Genomic DNA, 22,038 nt, shown 5'->3' with positions numbered 1-22,038 from the left:
GCCACTACATGTAGACTGGACATAGCTCCTGCACGGAAGGGACACCACAAGGCGAGCACGAATCTCACGGGCGGATCACAAGGGAGATAGTTCGACATCATGAGATGAAAGAGGTAAGTCGGGGAGAACAGAACAGAACAGGGCACGATCTCAAAAACAAACAACAAAAGAGCAATGAATTTGTCCCTCGCCATCAAATCCTGCAACTCATTGGGAATCGTGTCCTTGTAGACAGTCTGCCGGCGAGCGTTTCCCCCACATCCACTTTTTGTGAATAACAATGGGGGAAAAGGGTTTCAATTTGCGCCAGCCGTATACCTTGGGTAACCACGGGAAGATCGGTAGACAAGGAGATAATACTGGCAAAAATAACAACAACATCAACAGGTAAATAGAATATTGCAGAAGATTTCTTTCGAGGCAACCACCCGGGCCGCAGATGTGGGAGAGGGGAGAGGGAAGGGAAGGGGAAAGTGAAGCAAGGAGCGGGAGAACATGCGTTTCGTGAAGCTCGTTAAGGCGGGTTGACTTCATCCCTGGAAGTGCGAGGGAGGCATAGAGACGAACAGGTCGCAACAGGTATGACTGGCCGCACACTCTTTCCTTTGCACATGATTCTCGTTTTTGTCATTTTCTCTTTTTCCATTCAAGCCACGAATGAGACGTCCGGTCTGCGGGTAATGTGTGACGCCTTTGTCTCTATCAACTCATTGTCGTTGATAACGATCCTCATGGAAACCGTCGAGGAATGCTCCGAGTCCGATTGAATTGTTTTCTCCCCAGCCTCAACCCCGGTGTACATTGGGGACAAGGGCCAAGTTTCGCAAGTTCCGCATGCCCTACACAACGCTCCAGTTCTTTTCATCCTCTACTCCTTGGACTTCACGGCCTCTCTGCCCTTGCCGATCCTTTCCAGGATCTTTTCCCGGTCCTTGTCGAGCTTGAGCTTCGTCACAACAACCTTGCTGGGATGTACACCGATCGGGACGGCTTGGCCGTTTGACTTCTCTCGGGACACGCGTTCGATGTGGATGAGGTATTTGAGTCGGTAGACCGAGGTGACTTTGCCCTCACGGCCCTTGTTGGAGCCACGCACGATGGTGACTTCGTCGTCCTTGCGAATCGGGATGCTGCGGACCTGTGTATTTCATTAGGATCATGGTTGGACGTCGGCCAGAGGGCACACAGATCATGTTGTGTGCGGGACCATGGATTCAGTTCGTACATTGTGCTTTTCTCTTAGTTCCTTGCTCAGGGGAGCGCTCATGATCGTTCGTCGCACGCTGGAAGGGGCGCCGAAGTGAAGTTTGCGAGACTTGCGCCTCGACGAGGCAAGACCTGCAGGGAGCCAAGTATTAATTTCGGTTTTCATCTTGGGAGAAATACCACCAGAGGGAGAGGGCGTTCATACCATGGTTCGTCTTCGTCATGGTTGGGCGATTGTTGGCGTGGAAAAGGAATGTCGAACAACAGGCGAGATCTGAAGTCTCAATATGCCGTTGCGAATTTTTGGGGATTTTGCGGTGGTGCGAAACTTGTCGGGTGCCAAGAAATAAGATTCGGCGGATCATATGGTGTGGCTACGCAGATTCGACAGACCGCGCTTCCGCGGTACGGAGGAGGGAGTCTCGTATTCGAGTCCACCCTTTGGCCCACCTGCGCGTTAGTGGGAAGAGCATACATATCATGCCTCGCACTTTCCGTACACGAGTAGTTGCTCTGCCTCACCCCTCTGGATCGCAACCACTTTAGAAACTAAATCGCATCGGAATCGAGGGCGCTTACCCTTGGAACAAGCTCCTCCTAATAAAACATAAATTCGACTGACTCCTCTTGTCCCGCGATTCTCGCGAGGACGTGCCGGCACGGTTGGGAGATGCATCTCGGCAAGACGCAACATTTTAGAACAAGAGGTGGGCAGCAAGTCGCTATGAACGACTAGCAGTGGAGGCTCTGTGATGTCTTATCATTTGCTCACAGTCTACGGAACCCCCTATGAATCGCAAGAAGAGAACATGAACAAGTCCTATAACCCTGGAAGACATACATCTGCGAACAATCGCTATGCCACGCAAGCGCCCTATTCGGAGGATGTCCGACAACAACACTATGACTCCTCTGCCTACGGGTGGACAGGTCAACCGCAGCAGGACCACCCAGGTGGCACGGGTCAACGGACAACATACAATGGCAATGGGTGGGATACTGGGAGGGCACAAATCCCCTCTCGTGATGATCGCACCCAGCACGCCAACTATGCGATTCATACCATACCAGGCGGTGGAGGCGATGGTGGACGCAGTTATTTCATCTCCCCATCCTCAAATATCGCAGGACAGAGCAATTCAGGTTTGAACAACCTGGCGTACGCGTCGGGATTAGGCGATGCAGTTTTACAGCAACACGGGCATCACCAGCAGCACTCAACTACAGCCTCAACTTCAGTTCAACCTTCAACTGCGGTGAACCGGGTGCGGTCCCCGATCACTACGCACAACACCTCACGGCACGATAGCAACCCACCCTCCAATTATGGATTCTGGACTGGCCCTTCCTCTCAAAATCAACCGAATTCGCTGTCAGCCTCAGCAACGTCTTTGACTGGGAATGTCAGCGCCCGCTTTCAACAGGCATCCGCCGCAATGAGGGGACATGCGTCAGCTTCGCCAGTAACGGAAGCGTCTGCTTCGGTACAACAGTCGGCTTCACAAAGATCGGCCTCACCGTTCTATCAACCTCAAATCATCACGGCGCAAGGACACGGACATCCGCCCTCCACCACACCTCAGACGAACTATAGGGCTACTAACTCAGCAGCGCCTAATACTCAGGAAAAAGCCAGGCAGATTGCCAACACTGGTCAGCATAGACGGCGCCCCAGCCTGGAGGCAGTGCAACGGCACGCGCAACCTCAAGCTCAGTCAGTGAGTAGCATCTCAAACCTCGTTACGCACTCACCTGAGGAGCCTGCCCGAATTCAAAACACAGCGACACTTGAAACGCAGTCAATGCCGAGTTATATCGACCCTACCCAGGTGTTCAACCCCTTCCACAAAGAACACCAAAGGAGGCGCCAGCAAGCCGCTGCTCAAGCCGAAGCCGAGGCAAAGCGACAGGCAGAGCAAGAAGCTGCCGCGAAAATGAAAGCCGGAGAAGAGGCTATCGCAAAAAAGAAAGCTGAAGAAGCTTTGGCCGCAGCGAAGAATCAAGAGCAAGTGGCTCTTACTGCAGCTGCAGCTGCTCCTGCGACTGGTGCAGCGGAGAAAAAGACTAAGCAGACCCAAGAAGCTCCTCGCCCTTCGCAGAAGCCTCTCTCTGAGAATGAGCCTCAGCATGACAAGCACTCAAGTCCTAGAGACGACGAGGCAGACATGGCAACTGGACTTCGGGCCATGATGGAAAAGATGCAAGAGTTTCGGAACAGAGATCCCAACCTTTTCCAAAAGCTGTGGGACGACATGCGAAAGACATCCTCAGTCCCGTCGGTAGCAATCCCGTCGCCTTCGCCCTCTCTCCAGACGAGTACTAATCCGGCTCCTCCAAACGGCCAAGATCGTCAGCAACCCTTAACGAATACAGTCGCTTCTGCTCCACTTACATTACCAAAGGCACCTTTCCAACGACCTACACCGATCCCCACTACGGAGACTGCCAGATCACAGTCAGACGCTCTTTCTGGTTTCTCGCAGGGACCCAGGCTCAACGGATATAGGGTCGTCGTTGAAAACAATTCCGAAGGATTGCCTGACTTGGGTCGTTTCCCTGCAGAACGACGGATCAGAAGTACATACAATGGCAAGCATTCGTCGGAGACAGATGCTACGGGACAGACCACCACAAAACCGAAAACAGGCCCGGCAGCGACAAACGTGCTCCCAAATGGAGTCTTCGCTCCTACTGCGCAACAAACTTCGACCCCCACTTCAACCCCCAAAGTCCCGGCAATCGAGAAGACAGCATCACTGACACAAGATCTCCCTCCTCGTAAGCCAAGTGGTGAGACTATGTGGCCAGAAAGTAAACGGAATGCTCTTGCAGCCGTTGCTGTCAAGTTCTTGAAGGCCGGCCCAGAGAATGAGAAGATCGAAGTCAGCCCCGAAGACATTCATGGCATGCTTGAGCAGAACCCCAGCTATATCGATTTGTGTCTGATGCTCGAGAACAAGGGCCTCAAGTTTCATAGGGGTCAGTTTGCGCGACAACTCCTCAACGAAGTACCACAGTTGAGAGGCCCTTCGAAGACTCCGGTTGTTGCAGCTCCTGCCATACCGGTTCCAGGACCGGTACCAGGACAGGTACCAGCTCCCGAAATTTCTGTCGCGCCACGTCTACCAGCTACTGTGCATCCACAGCCACTGCTGGTGAATGCTTCTACCCTTGCTCCTTCTCCAAACTTCAGCAAAGGTTTTCCGAGACCAGAGCCTCCTCCCTTTCTCGGCCCGCACCCTCAACCACGATACCCTCAAATGCAACGTGCAAGACCCGCTAAACCCCTCCATCAAGCTCGTCCCGAGCCCGCACCTGGTTCGAAGGAAGCAATGGCGCGAAAACGTGATTTCTCCGAGGTGGTCGACCTAACAGCATTGAGCGACAATGAAGACTACGTAATGTCCAGGAAACAAGCCCGGATTGAGAGCCCTCCCCTGGAACCGAAAGATCTATTTCAGCAGTATCAGAATCAACCATCAACTACAAATGCGTCTTCGCTTGCAGTCCCCTTCCGGGCCCCCGGCTACCCAGAGCCTCTCCGGTTCAATCCCAGCCTCCCCCAACACCAACTTGGTCACAATCCGCCTCCTACTCATCCCTCACCTCAACTCGCTCCACCATCGGTTGTGCCGCCACCTGCGCAGCACTCACACCGGTCGATCAAACTACTTGCCAAGCCTATCGATAAGAAGGAAGCTTTGCGGAAAACCTATTACGATGCGAGGACGATAGCTAGGGATATTTTGATCGCTGCCGGAAGGCATCCGACTGAGCGCCCACTCAATGCGCACATGGCAGGTCTGCTTGGGAAATACGTGGAAATGGATTCTGATCTCAGCACCTTTGACTGGGACGCGATCGATCCGGGAGGACCCCCCGTACCTCAAGTTCCTTACGCCGATGTCCCGACTGAGCCTCCTCGATTCCGTCTGGGGGAAGCAGGAATTCGACGTTCAAGGGCTCATGTTCCTCCGCCGTCTGAGGCGGGTACTGCGCCGAGACACGTATTACCAGATACGGCAAAGCGCAAAATGACCCCGCCCGCGTCCGCACCTGCGCCCACTACCGCGCCCACGACCGCGACCGACAAGGCCAAAGACAAAGTCGTGCCTCCTGTCGCACAAGTCCAGTCAAGACCTCAGCAGCCTCAGCCGCATGTCGCAGTCCCGCAAGTCAGCGTCAGATCACAGGGTTCTCACGCTTCCCCACGATCTGAGGCTGCAGACGCGGAGGAGCGACCGAAGTCTACTCCGCAGCCAATCACTCCTCTGAAGCGAAAACGAAGCCTTATCCCCTTGGACAGCTCTCCTGTTTCGGAGCGAAGGCGGTCGACTCGATCTACATCTAGTCAAGTGGCTGCCTCGGGGGAATCAAAAACAATGAGCAGTGGGCCGCTATTTCCCAGTGTGAAGAGACGAGGACGCCCTCCTGGAGCTAAAACCCTACATAGCAGTATTGGAGCGATGAAGAAGGCCGCGGTGCAGGATTTCTCTTCAATCGAGGTCTCCATTTCTTCACCTGCTTCGCCAAGCCTTCCTGTTTTCAAATGCCGTTGGCGGCATTGTAAGTCACAGCTTCACAACCTCGAGACACTCCGAAAACATGTCGCAAAAGTCCATCGACCGACCCCCGATCAACTTCGAGAAGAAGGTGGCTATATCTGCTGGTGGAAGAGGTGCGAGTACCTCGTAGATGACGGAGACGGTTCTCTGCATCCCTCTGAGATATTTGACACTCGGAAAGACTGGCTTGCGCACATTGAGGAGCACATGAAGAAAGTCGCGTCTACGCTAGGTGATGGCCCAACAACTAAGACTATTGGTAAGCAAAACAGAACAGCATCAAAACCCTTTGATGTCTCGAGATTTCTCTTTAATCCTCCCACACAACCTTCTTCGACTTCCCTCGCTAGAACTCTTTCTCACACAGATCCTCAGACCCTCCTCCGTGACAAAGCCCGCTTCCTGTCAGACGAACAGGGACGAATAACCACACCTGACGTTTCAGTCAAGTCTGTGCAAGACCACCTGGAACCGGACACGATGACGCTGCTGAAGGCCGAACACAGTGAAGCAGAGAAGCATGCACAAAGAAGTTTCATGAAGACACACCGCACCGAGAAGAGCAGTCCGAGGGCTGTCGCTGAGGAAACGTTGAAAGCCATGGCGGCAAGAAAGGCCAAGATTGGGCCAGGGCTCGACCGCGGCGGGTGTATCCTGGTGAATGAGGCGAGGAGGTCCACCCTGATACAAAACCCAGGAATTCAGAGGGTGGTTGATGCGGATTATTGAGGACAACTCGCGCAAGAGATCAGAGAGCTATTCATACACGTTTAATTGCCCTGGTCAACTCCTCGCAATCTGAGCCGGGCTAGGAATTCGGTGATTATCTACAACAACTTCAGTGTTGAAGCAGCCTCTTTGACAAATCTACGTCGACAGATGGGCACTACCGAATGAGGTTCTCGGAAGAACAAGTTGGCGCGTCAATCTTTGAGTTATTGCTGATCTGAGAATGAGCTTTCTGTGAGCTGTGAGCCACCTAGACGAGCTTGCCGATCAAATTTTAACTTCTTCAACCTGGATCGAATCGGGAGAGACGAGGGTTAGCGAGGTATATCATGACAGACATCGACGCTGGTACATTGACATGCCGCAAGGCATCAGAGAGCAAAGGTGCCATAGAGCTTCATCAGAGTAAACTGGACTTCAAAACATTGCTCAAGCTTTCTTGTCTCTCCGCGACACCCTCTTGTGCCGTCTGAGCGTTTCCGAGCAGTAGCCTTATCTTATCCCAAATCTTGTCTTTTGACTCGGGTAACGAGATTTCCAGTAGGTGAGGAGATAGAGCCAGCCAGAGGAGTCCCCAGCATATATACAGATATGGACCCAGGAGGGGGCGTCATCCTATTGTGAAGAGACAGCTAAGAGGAGGCAGAGGGCAAAGTGAACGCATCGTGAAGATGGCCTGCTTACTGGACAGATCAAGTTCGTACGTGATAGCTACCTAGCTGGGAATTACGTAGGACTCGGTCCATACGTCACTCACTCACTACGAGGCAGTGTAGATGATCCCCAAATAGACATTTCTTTAAATTCATGTGTTTTCAATCCTGGGTGGATCTCCCAGCGCCGTTAACGATCTCTCAGATAATGTATTATGATACAATTGTGTGTGGTGTGGTTTACATGATTCGGGTAATTTGATCTGATCCAGACCAAAGCTCGTGGACACCGTGCTTTGCTTGGGGATCTACGCAAGATCCGTTGAGGCCTTTGGCTGTGATTCTGTGTTTCCTCTCAGGGTGTTTTGCTTGCGCTTCGCCTTCGGCTCTGCTCTGCTCGTACACTCGTGCTTTTGTGGTGGATCGATATTTGATATGGCTTCAGCTGGGGGAGATGGCTGGCGAGGAGGTATCGGGTGAGATTGGTGCCAGTCGGCAGTGCTCATGGTGGAAGGGCCTTGTAAGCCTTTCGTTCTCCATCTCTTTTCCGCACCTCCTTTACATGGGTCTCTTGTGTATAGCCTCTCTGTTACCAGTTCACAGTGACCACACATCCATCCTCGAACGCCGCCCTCCGAATCCTTTCATTCCTCTCATTCCGTTCCAACCCAAAGCCAGCCTTTTTGAGGACGAAAACCCATACACCGTGCTTAGTTCCATCCCTCCGAGCATATCTCCCCGCCCCCTTTTTTTTGGTTATAATCGTGACACTCTCACCCGTCTCACCGAGCCTCCTCGCCCACAGCAGCCGGGGGTTTGACGGCACCGACGCCGGCCTTCTCGTCCCTCAGCTCCCCATTCAACTTGTCGTCACCCTCCGCGTTGACCTCGAGGAAGTGGTAGAGCACAATCATCAGCATGGCCGCGCTGCCGAGGAAAATGGCCAGGCTGTACAGCTGGGCGTCTGTGATCATTTTTGTTTTCTCTTCTCCTTTTCCCAGGTCTCCAATCAGGGTTTTCTGGTTCTCTTGGCTTGGGTTATGTGATCTCTTTCGTTTCTCGAGGTGTGGTTTGTCGCACAGCTCAGCTGGACAATGGGTCCGGTGAAGGTGTAGTGGGTAAAGGTCAAGATTGGAAGTATTATCGTAGGAGTATCGCTCGGGTTTTATTCTGGTGTTATCTTGCGTTCAGAGGGCGTGGGGACAACAGGCGTATGAGTCGCAGTTGGCGACGCGATCGTGAGAGGTGTTCTGGGGTCAGACTTTGTAGAAATGCACCGAGCTCACACGGAATGACTGCGAAAGGTGTGTCCTGGATCCTTTTCAAGGGCGTGAATATGATCCCCGCCTTGTCGTTCAATTACGTCTCACTGTACGTTGGAGCGAAGAAATTCTGTCGGAGACAGCACATACAGTAGGTGAGCAAAAGCATTGCGGGCAGGGCAGCGTGGCCATTGAAACATTGAAGACAAGGGTCGCTTGCTGATTGGTCAGCCTCGTCTATCACGCCGCCGCAAACTTGCCAAGCCAAATCCTATGAAGGAGCGCGATGCCAGCCTTGTACGAGCACCGACGAGCCTAGTACCTGTCCAACCCTCACTTGTTGTGAAAAGGGGACTACGCCGCATCGCCTGTACTTGTGCAAAAAAGGTACTATCGCAGGATATTCATCTCTCTCCAGTCGGCCATTGCTTCTGCGGCAGAAAAGATGTGCAAGTTTCCAAGGAGAATCTAGGCATTGCACACCCTAGAATACACCATGACGGCGAAAAAGAACAAGAAGGCTGATGTCGTCAATGCTGGTGACAGAGACTATTTTAGGTATCTCAGGGCTGCTCAGATCGTCCGAGGGCTGGAGTTCGCTTATTGCCCGATTCAAACTGCATATGTTACGGAGCTAACCCTTTGGGCATGTTCAAGTGTCTCGCTGTCCGCATTCAAGCAGGTGTAGAAAGGCATTGATAGTCGTCACAGGTGGCTCTGGGCCCGAGAACAATCAGTACCAGTTATCGACGCGGCCAGCTTCTGGAGTTCTGAGACGCGATTGTTGTAGACGCCCCGAGGAGTCGTGTGGTATTTCTTGCACAGGTGCGCAGCCGCGGCCGTTGCAATGGCGTGCTGCCCCCCGTTGCCCATGAACTTTGTGTTTGACGACGCAACATGCGTGGCGCTCATGTGTTTGCCTGCCATCATCAGATTCGAGACGTTGGCCGAATAGAGGCACCGGAATGGAATGTCGTAGGGCTTCCCGTCCCTCTCGTCCCATTCCCACCAGCGGAGCCGGAAGTCGTACTTTTCGTCGCCGGGGTAGTGCAGACAGAATGCCCCCTCGTTCTGCACCACGGCATCATGGAATCGCCGGTGGCCGCGAATGTCGTTCTCCGTGAGGACGTGGTCTCCCTTGTACCTCCGGAACTCGCCCTGCGCGGGAACGTAGGCGACCCAGTCGAACTCGAGGTTGGCGTAGGTCTTGGGGTCCTTTGTCTTGACGTTGGAAAAGGTGCCGTAAATGGCACGCAGGAGGAAGTCGCGGATATGCTCGCCCTGGGTGTAGGAGTCGAGCCACTGGCCGTACTCCCAAAAGTGCGTCAACGGCCTCGTCATTCGCCGGGGGACTTTTGGCTGGGATGCAGAGTTGGGAGGCGCGATGGCAGGGCCTGGACCGTTTTCAACGCCAGGCCTCGTCAGCTGGCCGCCGAGATTGGAGAAGTCCTTGGCCACCTCTGTAGCCCAGGGGACGTGCGGGAAGGTTGAAGGTGCGTCTGCCATGCGTGTGCGGAAAAACACCGTGTTGCCGTGGTGCATGGCGTTGCCATCCACCGGGGCGAGCTTCTCGCCATACTCGGCCCGCGACTCCTGCCCGAAGAGCGTCTCTGCGCCGGAGAGCAGTCCAACGATGGCTTTGCCGGAGCAATCAATGAAGATCGGCGCCGTCAAGCGCACCTCGCGGCCACTGCGGGCGTGGCGGGCGTCCACGGAGACGATGGTCGATTCACGTTTCACCACGTTGTAGACCGCGTGTTCCAGGAAGACTGTGGCATTCGTTTCCGCCTCGAGCAGATCTCTGGCGCAGATGTCGCCGTCGGGTTTTCGCTCTGAGATCTCGTCAATCAGCGGGCCCGTCACTCCACGTGGTCGAAGTCCGATTTCCACGCTGGCGTTGCCCCCAAGATAGGGCCGATCGTGGACCAGCGCGACACGGTCTCCTAAGCGGGCAACTGTCAGAGCGGCAGCCACTCCAGGCACACCACCCCCGACAACGACGACATCGAAGGTGCCCCCGTCGACCGGATCCTGTGGCAGTCCACGAAACCTACGTCTCCAAGCACGTGTCAGTTCGTCAACAGCCTCTGGCGGCGGGATGTCGTCGCGACTGAAGAAGACGGCATCACAACGTCCACAGAATCCTGTCAAGTCGTGGAGCGCCAGTCCCGTCGCGCCCGCTGCAAGTTTCACCTTTCCCGCAAACTGCCAGGACCAGTCCAGATCGTTCGCCCCAAAGACCGTGTCCAAGGTGCTCCCGTTGACCGCGAGCGTGAACCTGCCTGGATGATGGCCGGGGACCCAGTCTTTGGCACGCACCCAGACGTTGTACTCGCCAGCGTGCGGGACATAAATCGTCGTCGTCGCGTCCGCGACCGGTCGACCATTCCCATGCGCCAACAGGTAAGGCGAGCCCATCTCCAGATCGAACTGTGCGTCGAGGACCCAGCCTCCGTAGTCGTCAAAGTCCTCGGCCTCGACCAAGATGCCTGATTCTGGGAATTTCTCCATCTTCATTTGGTCAATCGCGTTGGCCGGTCCTCCCCAGTTCGAGATTGAATGTCTAATTTAGGTGTTGATGAGCCCGAGCGTTGTTTATTAATCAGCTCTGCATTTCACCAGCTCTTCCTCGCCGCTGCCCCCTCGCCCCTCCGGAGAAATGAGAAATAACCCCGAGTCCTTGGACCTTGTTAGTTCATTACACGCGATGAAAAGGGACTTTGTGTCACGTACACACAACAGAACCAAAGAAGAAAGACAGATGTCTCTTGGATGCCCAGGTTTGGGCAGCTTTGAACAACTCCCACCCCCAACCTCAACATCTATGTCATCATCATCATCATGACCTAGGTATCAAAAGCGAGAAGAAGTGATACCACATTGATTTCACAGCGTTTATACCTCTCCTCTTATTTCATGTCCCTTGAGCTTTATTGCGATGCCAAATCCGCGAACTTCGTGGCTGGATTGACGAGCAGTCCCCTCCAGGTGGCGCATGTTGTAATAAGCTCCACATTCCGTCGTCTTGAATCGGCTCCGGCTTCGGCCTCTTATTCGCTAGGCGGCCTCGGCGGCTACTAAAGCCACACGCGACAACAATAGCCACACGGCCCTTAGCACATTTGAAACTCACACAATCGACCACTGACACGTGATCGCCAAATGTGACTGATAGGCAGGCTGATAGGGCACCAGGGTTACCAAGCACCCAAGGCAATGTGATGACGGTCACGTTACGGCCCCAGCGACCCTCAACAATACCTAGGTAGGCTACCGAACGGTGCCAGTATTATCCCTCGGATAAATATTCGACAGTATATAGTCTAGTATGTCTCCAGGACCTAGTAGAATCTACCATGTTCCTCCATTGAGTCAACAGCCTCCCCTCTCCTTTCCACCCTCTGGAGTAGAGTAGAGTAGAGTAGATCCGAGCTCGTCCGTGTTGCGCTGAGAGAGATCTGGATCTTGATCGGGTGAAAGTCGTCCCATTCCATGGGTCGGTCCAGACACACCGGAAGACCTCGTCTCTCGAGCTCCTTGGATAGGCTGGCTGGCTGGCTGGGCACTGGGCCACTCTAGTGCCTGATCTGCACCGCGATCCGGTTCGTCATGAACTTGGAGATGTCGCCGATCAAGAGACACCCGATGATGGACAGCACTCCGAACGGGATGCTGACATACCACACGTAGGACAAGGCGTCCGAGTACGCCCAGCGGCTGCCGATGGTCGCGGCCTGGACAATCGCCGGCGTGACGCCCGCGACGGCGGTGGCGTTTGCAGGGACGGTGAGAAACGTCTGGACGAACGTCGCGGCCGAGGACTCGGGGAGACCGGCGTCGAGGGCAAAGGCCAGGACCCGCTCGGGGAGCTTCTTGGCCAGCTTCTCGCTGAAGACGTTGTAGTAGATGGAATAGCCGATGGAGCCGCCGACGAAGCGGATGGTGAGGGTCAGCGCCGTCGCCGTGGCGATCAGCGAGTCGGGGCACGCGGTCATGGCAATCGTCGCAGAGGGGACAATGACGCCGCCGATTCCGAACCCTGCAACTGTGGCCAGACCCACGGCAAGTCCGGCGTTGTTTGGAGTCACCGCAGCCATGCTGCCAGTGAAAGCAGCTGAGAGAGAAAGTGGGTTAGTGTCGCGTGTCGCGGACGTGCAATTATCACACGGTTCCACTTACTCATGAGGACGCAGGAGGTCAGAAGGAGCTCACGATTGTTCCCTTTCAGGATGGTGAGCAGGGCGTTCATCACTGACGCACCGACGGTGATGGCAATCGAGTAGCCGAGACCCTTGACGCCAACCTGAATCGGACTTGCGAAGAGTCAGTACAGTCTCGAGAGGTAAACTGCAGAGGGTCCCACATACTCGGGGTCATAGACAGTGCCGTATGTCAGAGGAGCAAAGTTGATCATCGAGTAGAAATTCATGCCCGACACAAAGGCCACTGCGAGCGCGATGGCCACGACGCGCTGGCCGGCAAAGAGATCCCTCGGGACCATGGGATATGTGGCACCTTTCCACTCCCACATGACGAAGCCGAAGATGAGCGCCGCGCCAATGAACAGCATGCACAGGACGTATGCACTCTTCCACGGGTGACTTGAGCCGCCTGACTGCAGCGCAACGAGACTTTCACACAGTTAGCTAGGTCTCACCGAGCCCATCACCTGCGAACAGCTTACAATAGGATCACCCCGGTTATGGAGAGGAAGGCACCGACATAGTCGACTCTCTTCGCGATTTCCATCCGGGTCAGAGTGCCCTTGCGAAGAATGTGCGAATCTGGGAAGTAGAAAAGGAGGACTCCGACGAAGAAGACGGCATTATAGATGCTTTGAGCCGGTCAGCACACACAAGGGTCTTCAGACAAAGTTCCCCGTTGTTCTTACAAGGTGATCCACAGACCCCATCGCCAGGTCGAGTTGGCCGAGAGCAACTGGGCGTACAAGACGTATGGGAAGAAAGGGCCTTGGATGTATAGTCAGTCGGTGTCCCAAAGGATTTTTGTCTCGAGCAGAAAATCCCCACTCACAGATGAAAAAAGTGACGCATGCAAGATAGATGCCACGCTTCTTGACGGGGACCAGCTCCGCAGTGCTAGAAGAGGTTAAATGTTAGAGAATGACCTGCTTCCCAGTCTTTTAATTTTTTCGAAACCGCACTCACCCAGCAAGCGCCGTAAGCTCTCCAATGGCAGCACCGCCGCCCGCAACGGCCATGCCGGCAACTCCTTGACCAAATGTCTTTGCTGTTGCGGTGACGATGAGGCCAACCAGGATCATGACGCAGCCCAGGATGGAGATATTCCGTTTGCCGAACATGTCTTGGAGGTAGCCACAGAATGGACAGACGGCGGCGAGAGCCAGGGAGTTGGCGACGGTGAGCCAGCCAGTCGAGGCTGAGCCCAAGTCGGCCGCGATGTAGCTGAGAGAGCCTGCCGCTCGTTAGTGCCTCTGAACAAAGGGGGAGAGAATGTCCAAGAGTTGTACCTCCGACGAAGTAGAGAGGAATTTGTGACCCTATAAAGTCATCTCTGTCAGCGAGCTGTTCCGAATCTTTGGGTGTGTCTGTCGAAACGTGCCAACTTACCCACGTATACGCCACACAGCGAGACGGTGGCAACGATCTGCTTCCACGTCCAGTTGACGTGTCCGTCAGAGTCGTCGCCTTTGGCGACCCGGTCCCTTTCATCTTTCACATCGACGACGAGTTCGCATCGTGTGACAGATGGGTCGTCTTTCTCCTCGATCCTTGACTCGACGTCTTGCTGGCTGCCCATTGTTGTGAGAGAATGGATCACCGTTCAGCAAATTTCTTGGTGTTGATAGTGCTAGCCTGAGAGAGAGAGACAGGGGGGAATGGGGGTGTTCAGAGGTTGAGATATGCCCATATCCTGGGATGGTCCACGTGTATAAGTACATTTTCGGTCCAAGCCCTCACCTTGTCGACGCACGTTGTCCCTGGCTTCCCCCATGGGGTCAAGCCCCGGCCATAATGGTTTTTAGGAGGCCTGAGCTCTGGACCGAGAGGCTGGAGCATGATGGGGACAGAACAAAGCCTGGGATCCACCCCAGAAAACACCGATTGTGCATAAATCAACAATTGAAAATTGTGGTTCTCAGAGTAAAGGTCCTGGACCAGTTTGGGTTGCGTAAGCTCAAAAGATTTGACCTCCGGGGGGGGCAATTTCTCTGAAGTCTACCACTGACCAATCATACATGACACGCAATATCATTGTTCCGCTCCGATGTTGCTACAACCAATAAAATCTAACAGAGTGGATCGAGTCAGAAGTGACTGACACGAGGCACCATATTCAGCGCGAGGCGATCGACAGTGAAATGGCTGACAAACCCCCCAAGCTCCTTCTCCACCGCTGACAGTGAAAAGGCTCACTGGTCCCCCTTCCCCACAAACCATGTGGCTCCGCAAATGTCCCAGATCTGACGTTCCGAGGTATTGGTCCAAAGCGCCCTTCCTCTTTCGTATGTGACTCGAGTCAGTGTCATTCCGATCCTGCTCATGCATTCCAGCATGGGGTTACAAATATATGATTGACCGGCTGTGTTCGGTCGCTCAGTCTGTCCCCTAGGTTTCCGGGGTTAGAACGCAGTTAGCGCGGACGGACGGACAGAACAGGCAACTTAATAAGCGACTATCGCCGAGAAATGGCCAGCTTCACAGGGAAAAACATCGTCGTCACAGGGTCAGCCTCAGGGATTGGCCTCGCCATCACGCTGACTCTTGCACAGCGAGGCGCCGTGGTCTGGACGGTGGATCTATCCCCATCTCCCCCGGATGAGCTGAAGCCATGGATTGAGAAGGGACAAGTGCACTTCCAAGGCGGCATCGACGTTGGTGACAGAGAAACATGTCGGACGTACATGGCCAAGGTCGTCTCAACAGCGGGCAGGATAGACGGTCTTGTCAATAACGCCGGCATCGGGCTGGCTGAAGGCCCCATCGCCTCTGACGAGGCATACGACCGGATGATCCACGTCAATATCGGCGGCGTGTGGAATTACGGCACCGCTGCTCTCCGGGCCATGCAAGAGCAAGAGCCGCAAGGTGAATTTGGCTCGCGAGGCAACATCGTCAACATTGCCAGCGGAGCGGGACTGAGAGGTGTCAGCGGGCTCGCCGTCTACTGTGCTACGAAACACGCGGTCATCGGGCTATCGCGCGCGTGGCAGGAAGACTTTGGAAAGTTTGGCATTCGAACGAACTCTGTCGCCCCAGGTACGTTTGACCCCTTTGATTCTTGGGGGAAAAATTCTATCTAACGAGGATCCCATTTTTTAGGTGCTACGGCGACCGCTGCCTTTGTGAAGCGGGCAGAGGAGGAGAAAGGCTTCCTCGAGACGCTACCCAGCAATCCTCTTGGGAGAGTCGCCAAACCGTCCGAGATTGCTTCATCAGTGGCATTCCTCCTCTCAGATGAGTCAAGCTATGTCGCCGGGGAAGTACTGGCGGTGACTGGAGGACACGCATAGAGGCGACGAGACAGAGAGACTGACGGGGTTTTCGGGAATGGACCAGGTCCAGAAAGCTGCTTCCAAAAGTCCATTTAACTGAGTAAAACACAATTGACACAATCAAACTAAAACCCATGCATTTTGTCCTGTATGTAGCATAACCCTGCGTAAGTGAGTGAATAGTCAGCGTACGGCAACAACACCAGAGCTGAAAGCACGAAGTACGTCTCCGTATAGTTCCGAACTTGTCTGTAAAGGTATTGATGTGAACCCCAACCCACCCAAACCTGTAAGTTCGGCCCTGCAAGGCTATGCATGTAGTATGGGGAGTCCGCACTGACTCGGGAACACCCTACCTTTGTTATTCCCCATGAACTCCGGGATCCCAGAAGTCCCACTACCTCCAGGCTCGGCAGATTTTCTAGGCGAGCCAGCCAGGAGCAGGGATAGTAATCCTTTTCTGACAGTGGAGCACGAGTCAGGGTGTATGACTTGCCCAGGGCGGGGGGCCAGTCATGGGCCACTTTCACCCCTCACTTGATGGATGGAGATAGACACCCATTTTTGTGTTCAAAGTTATATCTCTTGTAGAAGGCCGAGATCTTGGGAGTCGTGAGACCGGGCCTATTGTGGGCGTTTCCAGAAGAACGATTGAGGACCTCATTCCATTCTCTGACGATCTACCCTCCCCCCGCCAGGTCATCCGGTCTCGAGTTGTCCAATGACAAACACAGTCTCTTCCTCTGCCCACCGGTGAGGGTGTTTATACAAAGTTGTGCGTAAGCGTGTCGTGTATATTAGTGCAAAAGCATAGCAAAGCTGGAGACGATAATGAACAAAGACCGAGGTATCTTTCGTGGTGGCCCGAATGGACCAACCCGTGCCCATACATACATCACGTACCAGAACATAAACCCGAGGGACAAGGGAGTTTTTTGTCGACAGTCATACACACTTAGACATATACACACACATACCATCTCCTGATATCTCTCTTTTATTTTTAATGGTGGGGTAGAAATCCGAGACAGACATCTTTCTCGCTTTTGTATATAATTTCCTTTTGCTTGCTGGTGGAATCAGGTCTCGAGTATACCTGTATAAGACTTTCTCTTTCCCTCTCTCTCTCTCTCTCTTCCCCTCCCCGCACGGCAAGATGATTGCAACCATTACCGACGACGACTACGAGGTCCTCGACCAATACCACTCTCAACCCCGCAAGCTCAAGATCATCCACGTCGGGGCTGGCGCTTCGGGCCTGTTGCTGGCATACAAGGCTGAGAGGCAACTCCGCAACTATGAACTGATATGCTATGAGAAGTAAGTTCCCACCTAAGTCCAGTCTTAGATTCTTAGACAGGGTTGAGGGGACGTATTGAATTACTCTGTCCAAATGGAACTGACCTCTCCCCCCCAAAAAGAAATCCAAGTATCGGCGGCACATGGTGGGAGAACAGATACCCCGGGTGTGCGTGCGACATCCCCGCCCACACCTACACCTACACCTTCCGCCCCAACCCAGAGTGGTCGGGCTTCTACTCGCGCTCCGACGAGATCCAGACATACTTTGAAAAGTTTTACGACGAGTACAAGCTGGACCGGTACGTGCGGCTGAACACCGAGGTCGTGAGCGCGACCTGGTTCGAGGACAGCGGCGAGTGTGAGTTTTTGTCACCCTTGTTCTTCTCCTTTCTTTCCCTTCCCCGTATCCGAAATGAATGTGAACACTCTTAAAAAGTCGCTTCGTGTGCTGACACTATCTGCCGCTTCTCTGGAAAAAAACAGGGGAGGTTGAGCTCAAAAACGCAGATGGCACCTTCACGGACCGCTGCCACGTGCTGATTAACGGCTCCGGCGTCGTCAACAAGTGGAAATGTGAGTATTGCCCTGGCCACGCATCCACTCGAACCCGATCGCGGGGCGGACGTGTGATGTGTTCTTGCAGAATCACCATGAGCTAAACAACCCTTTTCTTGACAGGGCCGGCCATCGAGGGCATTTCGTCGTACAAGGGCATCCTCGCCCACAGCGCCAACTGGGACACGTCAATCGACTGGCAGGGCAAGAAGGTGGCCGTGCTGGGAACGGGATCGAGCTCGATTCAGATGGTGCCGCATCTCGCCAAAGGTAATTATTCTGATTCCTCCCTGCCATCGATATCATCCAAGGGAGCCTTTTTTTTTCGCTGAGACCCATCTGCGTCGTAGGAGCTGAATCCTTGACCGTCTTCGCCCGCAACATGACCTACATCGCCCCGCAGGTCGCGTCGGACGCCCAGAAGATCGACGAGAACTCGCAACCGGCCGCTGCGGTTGGGAAGCACTACTACATCGAGGCCGAGAAGCAGCGGTTCCGCACCGACGCCGAGTTCCACCTGCAGTACCGCAAGCGGCTCGAGTCGGCGCTGACCGAGATGTTCCCCATGTTCCTGCGCGGGACCAAGCTGAACGTGCAGGCGCGCGAGTCGATGCGGGCGAGCATGCTGGCCAAGATCGGCGAGGGCCACGACGAGCTCAAGCAGCGCTTCATCCCGCAGTGGTCGCCGGGCTGTCGTCGCTTGACCCCGGGCGAGGGCTACCTCGAGACGCTGGTCCAGGACCACGTGCGCGTCGTGCACGACGAGATTGTGCGCTTCACCGAGACGGGCCTCGTCACCGCCAGCGGCGAGCAACTCGAATTCGACCTGATCGCGTGCGCCACGGGCTTTGACATTGCCTACACGCCGCACTTTCGCATCACGGGCGTCGACGGCGCCGTCATGCAGGACGAGTGGAAGGAGACGCCCAACATCTACCTCAGCATCGCCGCGCCAAAGTTTCCCAATTACTTTGTCGTGAATGGGCCGACGGGGAATTGGGGCCAGGGATGTGCTCTGCCTTCGGTAAGATTTGCTCCTCTCCCTCTTGTTCTTAAGTCCCTTCGTCCGTCTTTTTGGAAGCCAAGTGATCAGTATTTCTAACCGTCCTGTTCGGGGTGCCAAACAGCACGAAGTCCAACTCGAATACGCCATCCAATGCTGCCGCAAGATGCAGGAAGAAGGCATCCGGGCCATGGAACCGCGCCAGGGTCCCACCACCCAGATAAACCGCCACCTGGACGCGTGGCACAAAAAGTACAGCGTGTGGGCCGAGGAGTGCCGCTCGTGGTACAAGGACAACAAGCCCGACGGCCGCGTCTACATCTGGCCCGGTAGCCTGCTGCACCACCTCAAGACGCTGCGCGTCCCGCGCTACGAGCACTACGACCTGCGGTACGACGACCCGGACAACATCTGGGCGTTTTTGGGCAACGGGCGCACCGATCTCGAGGTCGCGCACGATCAGGGCCAGAACGTCGATTTGGCCCCGTATATTCGCAACGACGATACGCCGTGGTCGTTGGATTTGCCTTTGTCCGTGCCTCTGCCGGGGGCGCCAGAGGAGCAGACAGAGAAGGCGAAGGATGCCGCGGTGGTTCAATAAGTGTGACACGATGTGACGTCGTCGATGGAGAAAGTGGAGCTGGAGACTGGTAGATTCTTGATACAGACATGTCTGATGTTACTTGTCGCCGCTTCTTTTGTCACGTTGTAGTTAGGCCCCTTTTCTTCCTACTACCTGAACTTCAACCCTGAACCTGTGATGTGAGACATTCATCATTCGTGGGTGTAGGTCATCATGAGTGATTGGCGACGGATATATGCTCGTCCTGAATGTGCCTTGTGTTGCGTCGTGGTATGTCGTCCTGTATTGGCATCTTTCGTGGTTGACATTGCAGTAAAGTCTGACAGTGAAGAGTGTCTGTGTGTGAGAGCGGGAAGATATGTTACATATAAGTTGTACATAACACGAGCCAATAGTCAGCTTCATTCACATATCCTGCTAGAAAACATGTCGATCGATAGTCGATAAACCTGCGCCGTAGCCTCACTTATTACATGTCACAGTTGACCACCCTTGACGCGCTATTGAACTTGACCACACCTGGTTGGAGCACCAATTGCTTGGTGCTTGGTGCTTGGTGCTTTTGTAACCCTAGGCGGCCAAACAGCTACGATACCAACTCATGGCCACATCGTCCAAGGGCCGCGGCACGGGCCAGGAATTCCTGTTGCGCGACCGCAGGGGCACACCCTGGGCGATCTTGACGCTCGGCTCGTACAGGTGCGGGTACTTGGCAAATAGGACCGGGTCGAGCAGGTACTCCTCGAGGCCCTGGCCAATCTTGAGCCGGCGGTACAGCTCGTGCGCGTACTCTTTGGTGTGGAGCAGCGTGTAAAGGTCCGGGGCGGGCAGTTTGACGGCGGGCTTGGGCCCGATCAGGGCGGTGGAGGTGGAGTTGTTAGTGTTGGTGTTGTTGACGTTGGTGTTATCGGCGTCGGCGTCGCTCAGAATCGCCGGGTTCGTCTCCATGCCGAAGATGATGTCGTGGATGTTAAAGTACACCGCGAGGGGTTCCGCGCCGAGCACGAACTCGGATAGGTCCGCCTGCACGACGTATGCCATGCCAATGTCGCCGCAGATCTCGTCCAGCGCCGGGTCGGCGCAGTGGTACTGGATCAGCTTGTCCCTCAGAAAGGGGAAGACGCACCAGTCGATGACGGGCGGATGTGGCACCGAGGTCTGCAGCGGCGTGGGCTGTATCGCGGGTGGAATCGCTGCAAATGTTTCGGGCCCGGGCGATACCCGCCACGCGGCCAGTTTGGTGAGCGTGTCCTGTCCGTTGGTCCATTGAACCCAGGATTCCATGGGGCACCAGGCGACCTTGATAAAGGCCGAGACGAGACTCGATACCATGCGATTGAGACTGGTTGCGGTGGCTCTTTGTCAGAAACGCTTGACGCCAAAAGGCCCGGGAGGGTGGTGAGGGTGGTGGTGGGGGGGATTCAAACACGTACCTGATTATATCCGGGTTTCGTCTGTGCCCTAGGTACCGAGTGACTGCGCACATCTCATACGCATGGATATGTTCCGAGTAGTTGGACCGTGGCATGATCTGCAGGTTGCGATAGATGGGGGCATGAATCGAGGGTTGAGGGGGAGTGCGTCGCACGGTTGGTGCAGCTGGAGGAGGTGTAGTGGTCGACAATGCCAAAACCCCCGCGTCGGCGTCCCAGTCGATGTCCTCCGGCAAGGACCCGTCGTTTGACGACACCGTAGTGTGAGCGTGCCGGTCTGCTGCATACATTTCAGTGGCAGACATTTCGGTGCATGATGAGACGCCAGACTCTGGAGCCGGGCAAGCCCTGGGATTCAATGCCGTGTTGAGTGGCGGGGCTGGCGGTGCTTCGACGTCGACAAGGCCAGCAGGCATGTTGAGGTCGGCCGTCCACGAATGCAGTCCTTCATCGTCGTCGTCGAGGCCACTCCCGCCAGTATGTGCGTCCTATGAAGAAATGTTTCATCAGCCTCGATCAGACGTGGAATGACCAGTCGATTGTTGATGCACACCCAAACCAGAACTTACAAAGTTGTTCTCCCTACTCTCGACCATGGTATCGAGGATGCCCTTCAACGTGGCCTGGAGACTCCGCAGCTTCTTCTCCGACTGCCATAGCAGCTGTTTGAGTTTGCGGTTCTCTTCCACGAGTCTGCTGTTGCGATCACTCTCGGAACCCGAGAACAGGGCGAGCTGCTGCTTGAGCTCGTTGATTTCCAGTGTCTGCCGCGCCCGAAAGGCTTGCTGAGACAGTCGGTTCCGCAGTTTTCTGCCACCAGCGACGACGTGTCATTGATAAGTTTACCTACCACTACCAACACCACCACCGGCGGCAAAAGATCCAACAGACAAAAGTCACTTACCGTCTTTCTGTCGCAGCGCTTGACCTCTTCCGCGTTCCGGCGGCAGCAGCAGTAGTGCCGCCCTCCGACTCGTTTAGTGAAGCCATGTAAACATCCGTCAAGGCTCTAGTAAGTGGTGAGTGGGCTTCTTTTCTTGTTTTTGTGTAGTGAGAAAAGTCTTTGAGAGCTAAGAAACCGCTGGCCTGGACGTTAGAGAAAAAACACCCGCATTCCCGAAAACAACGAACGCGGGGATTTGCGGAGATGGAGACGGACACGACGGAATCTTTCCAACTTGTACTACTTGTAGGCCAAGCGAATCACATGCTTGAACCTCGGTTTACCGCTTCCGAACTTCTAATTTAGGTTAGTGCGGCTGGAGCATCA

General features: G+C 54.7%; 7 protein-coding genes across 7 annotated transcripts; 3 read left to right on the top strand and 4 right to left on the bottom strand.

Annotated features, from left to right (window-relative positions):
- Positions 1 to 868: 868 nt before the first annotated feature.
- AYO21_04256 (ribosomal protein L24) lies at positions 869 to 1,430 on the bottom strand (the record flags this gene model as incomplete). Its single annotated transcript, XM_022654229.1, has 3 exons — positions 869 to 1,138; positions 1,226 to 1,338; positions 1,412 to 1,430. 3 exons carry the CDS (start codon positions 1,428 to 1,430, stop codon positions 869 to 871), a joined length of 402 nt encoding a protein of 133 aa, XP_022513506.1.
- Positions 1,431 to 1,958: 528 nt separating this feature from the next.
- AYO21_04255 (hypothetical protein) lies at positions 1,959 to 6,500 on the top strand (the record flags this gene model as incomplete). The annotated part of the gene is made up of 3 exons (XM_022654228.1): positions 1,959 to 5,772; positions 5,824 to 6,030; positions 6,139 to 6,500. The coding sequence occupies 3 exons, from the start codon at positions 1,959 to 1,961 to the stop codon at positions 6,498 to 6,500; spliced, it is 4,383 nt and encodes a 1,460-aa protein (XP_022513505.1).
- A 1,435-nt stretch (positions 6,501 to 7,935) lies between these two features.
- AYO21_04254 (hypothetical protein) lies at positions 7,936 to 10,926 on the bottom strand (the record flags this gene model as incomplete). Its single annotated transcript, XM_022654227.1, has 2 exons — positions 7,936 to 8,240; positions 9,156 to 10,926. The coding sequence occupies 2 exons, from the start codon at positions 10,924 to 10,926 to the stop codon at positions 7,936 to 7,938; spliced, it is 2,076 nt and encodes a 691-aa protein (XP_022513504.1).
- Positions 10,927 to 11,990: 1,064 nt separating this feature from the next.
- AYO21_04253 (hypothetical protein) lies at positions 11,991 to 14,196 on the bottom strand (the record flags this gene model as incomplete). The annotated part of the gene is made up of 9 exons (XM_022654226.1): positions 11,991 to 12,529; positions 12,595 to 12,728; positions 12,783 to 13,046; positions 13,100 to 13,249; positions 13,307 to 13,385; positions 13,450 to 13,514; positions 13,584 to 13,851; positions 13,907 to 13,936; positions 14,007 to 14,196. 9 exons carry the CDS (start codon positions 14,194 to 14,196, stop codon positions 11,991 to 11,993), a joined length of 1,719 nt encoding a protein of 572 aa, XP_022513503.1.
- An 889-nt stretch (positions 14,197 to 15,085) lies between these two features.
- Positions 15,086 to 15,910, top strand: AYO21_04252 (hypothetical protein; the record flags this gene model as incomplete). Its single annotated transcript, XM_022654225.1, has 2 exons — positions 15,086 to 15,656; positions 15,720 to 15,910. 2 exons carry the CDS (start codon positions 15,086 to 15,088, stop codon positions 15,908 to 15,910), a joined length of 762 nt encoding a protein of 253 aa, XP_022513502.1.
- Positions 15,911 to 17,048: 1,138 nt separating this feature from the next.
- AYO21_04251 (hypothetical protein) lies at positions 17,049 to 19,353 on the top strand (the record flags this gene model as incomplete). The annotated part of the gene is made up of 6 exons (XM_022654224.1): positions 17,049 to 17,212; positions 17,314 to 17,552; positions 17,678 to 17,767; positions 17,873 to 18,019; positions 18,100 to 18,773; positions 18,877 to 19,353. The coding sequence occupies 6 exons, from the start codon at positions 17,049 to 17,051 to the stop codon at positions 19,351 to 19,353; spliced, it is 1,791 nt and encodes a 596-aa protein (XP_022513501.1).
- Positions 19,354 to 19,905: 552 nt separating this feature from the next.
- AYO21_04250 (hypothetical protein) lies at positions 19,906 to 21,758 on the bottom strand (the record flags this gene model as incomplete). Its single annotated transcript, XM_022654223.1, has 4 exons — positions 19,906 to 20,677; positions 20,769 to 21,256; positions 21,338 to 21,578; positions 21,673 to 21,758. The coding sequence occupies 4 exons, from the start codon at positions 21,756 to 21,758 to the stop codon at positions 19,906 to 19,908; spliced, it is 1,587 nt and encodes a 528-aa protein (XP_022513500.1).
- Between the last annotated feature and the right edge of the window lie 280 nt (positions 21,759 to 22,038).

Source organism: Fonsecaea monophora (genome assembly GCF_001642475.1).
Source record: "Fonsecaea monophora strain CBS 269.37 chromosome Unknown Scaff23, whole genome shotgun sequence".
NCBI lineage: Eukaryota > Fungi > Ascomycota > Eurotiomycetes > Chaetothyriales > Herpotrichiellaceae > Fonsecaea > Fonsecaea monophora.
This window is presented reverse-complemented; position numbering and strand designations above follow the sequence as displayed.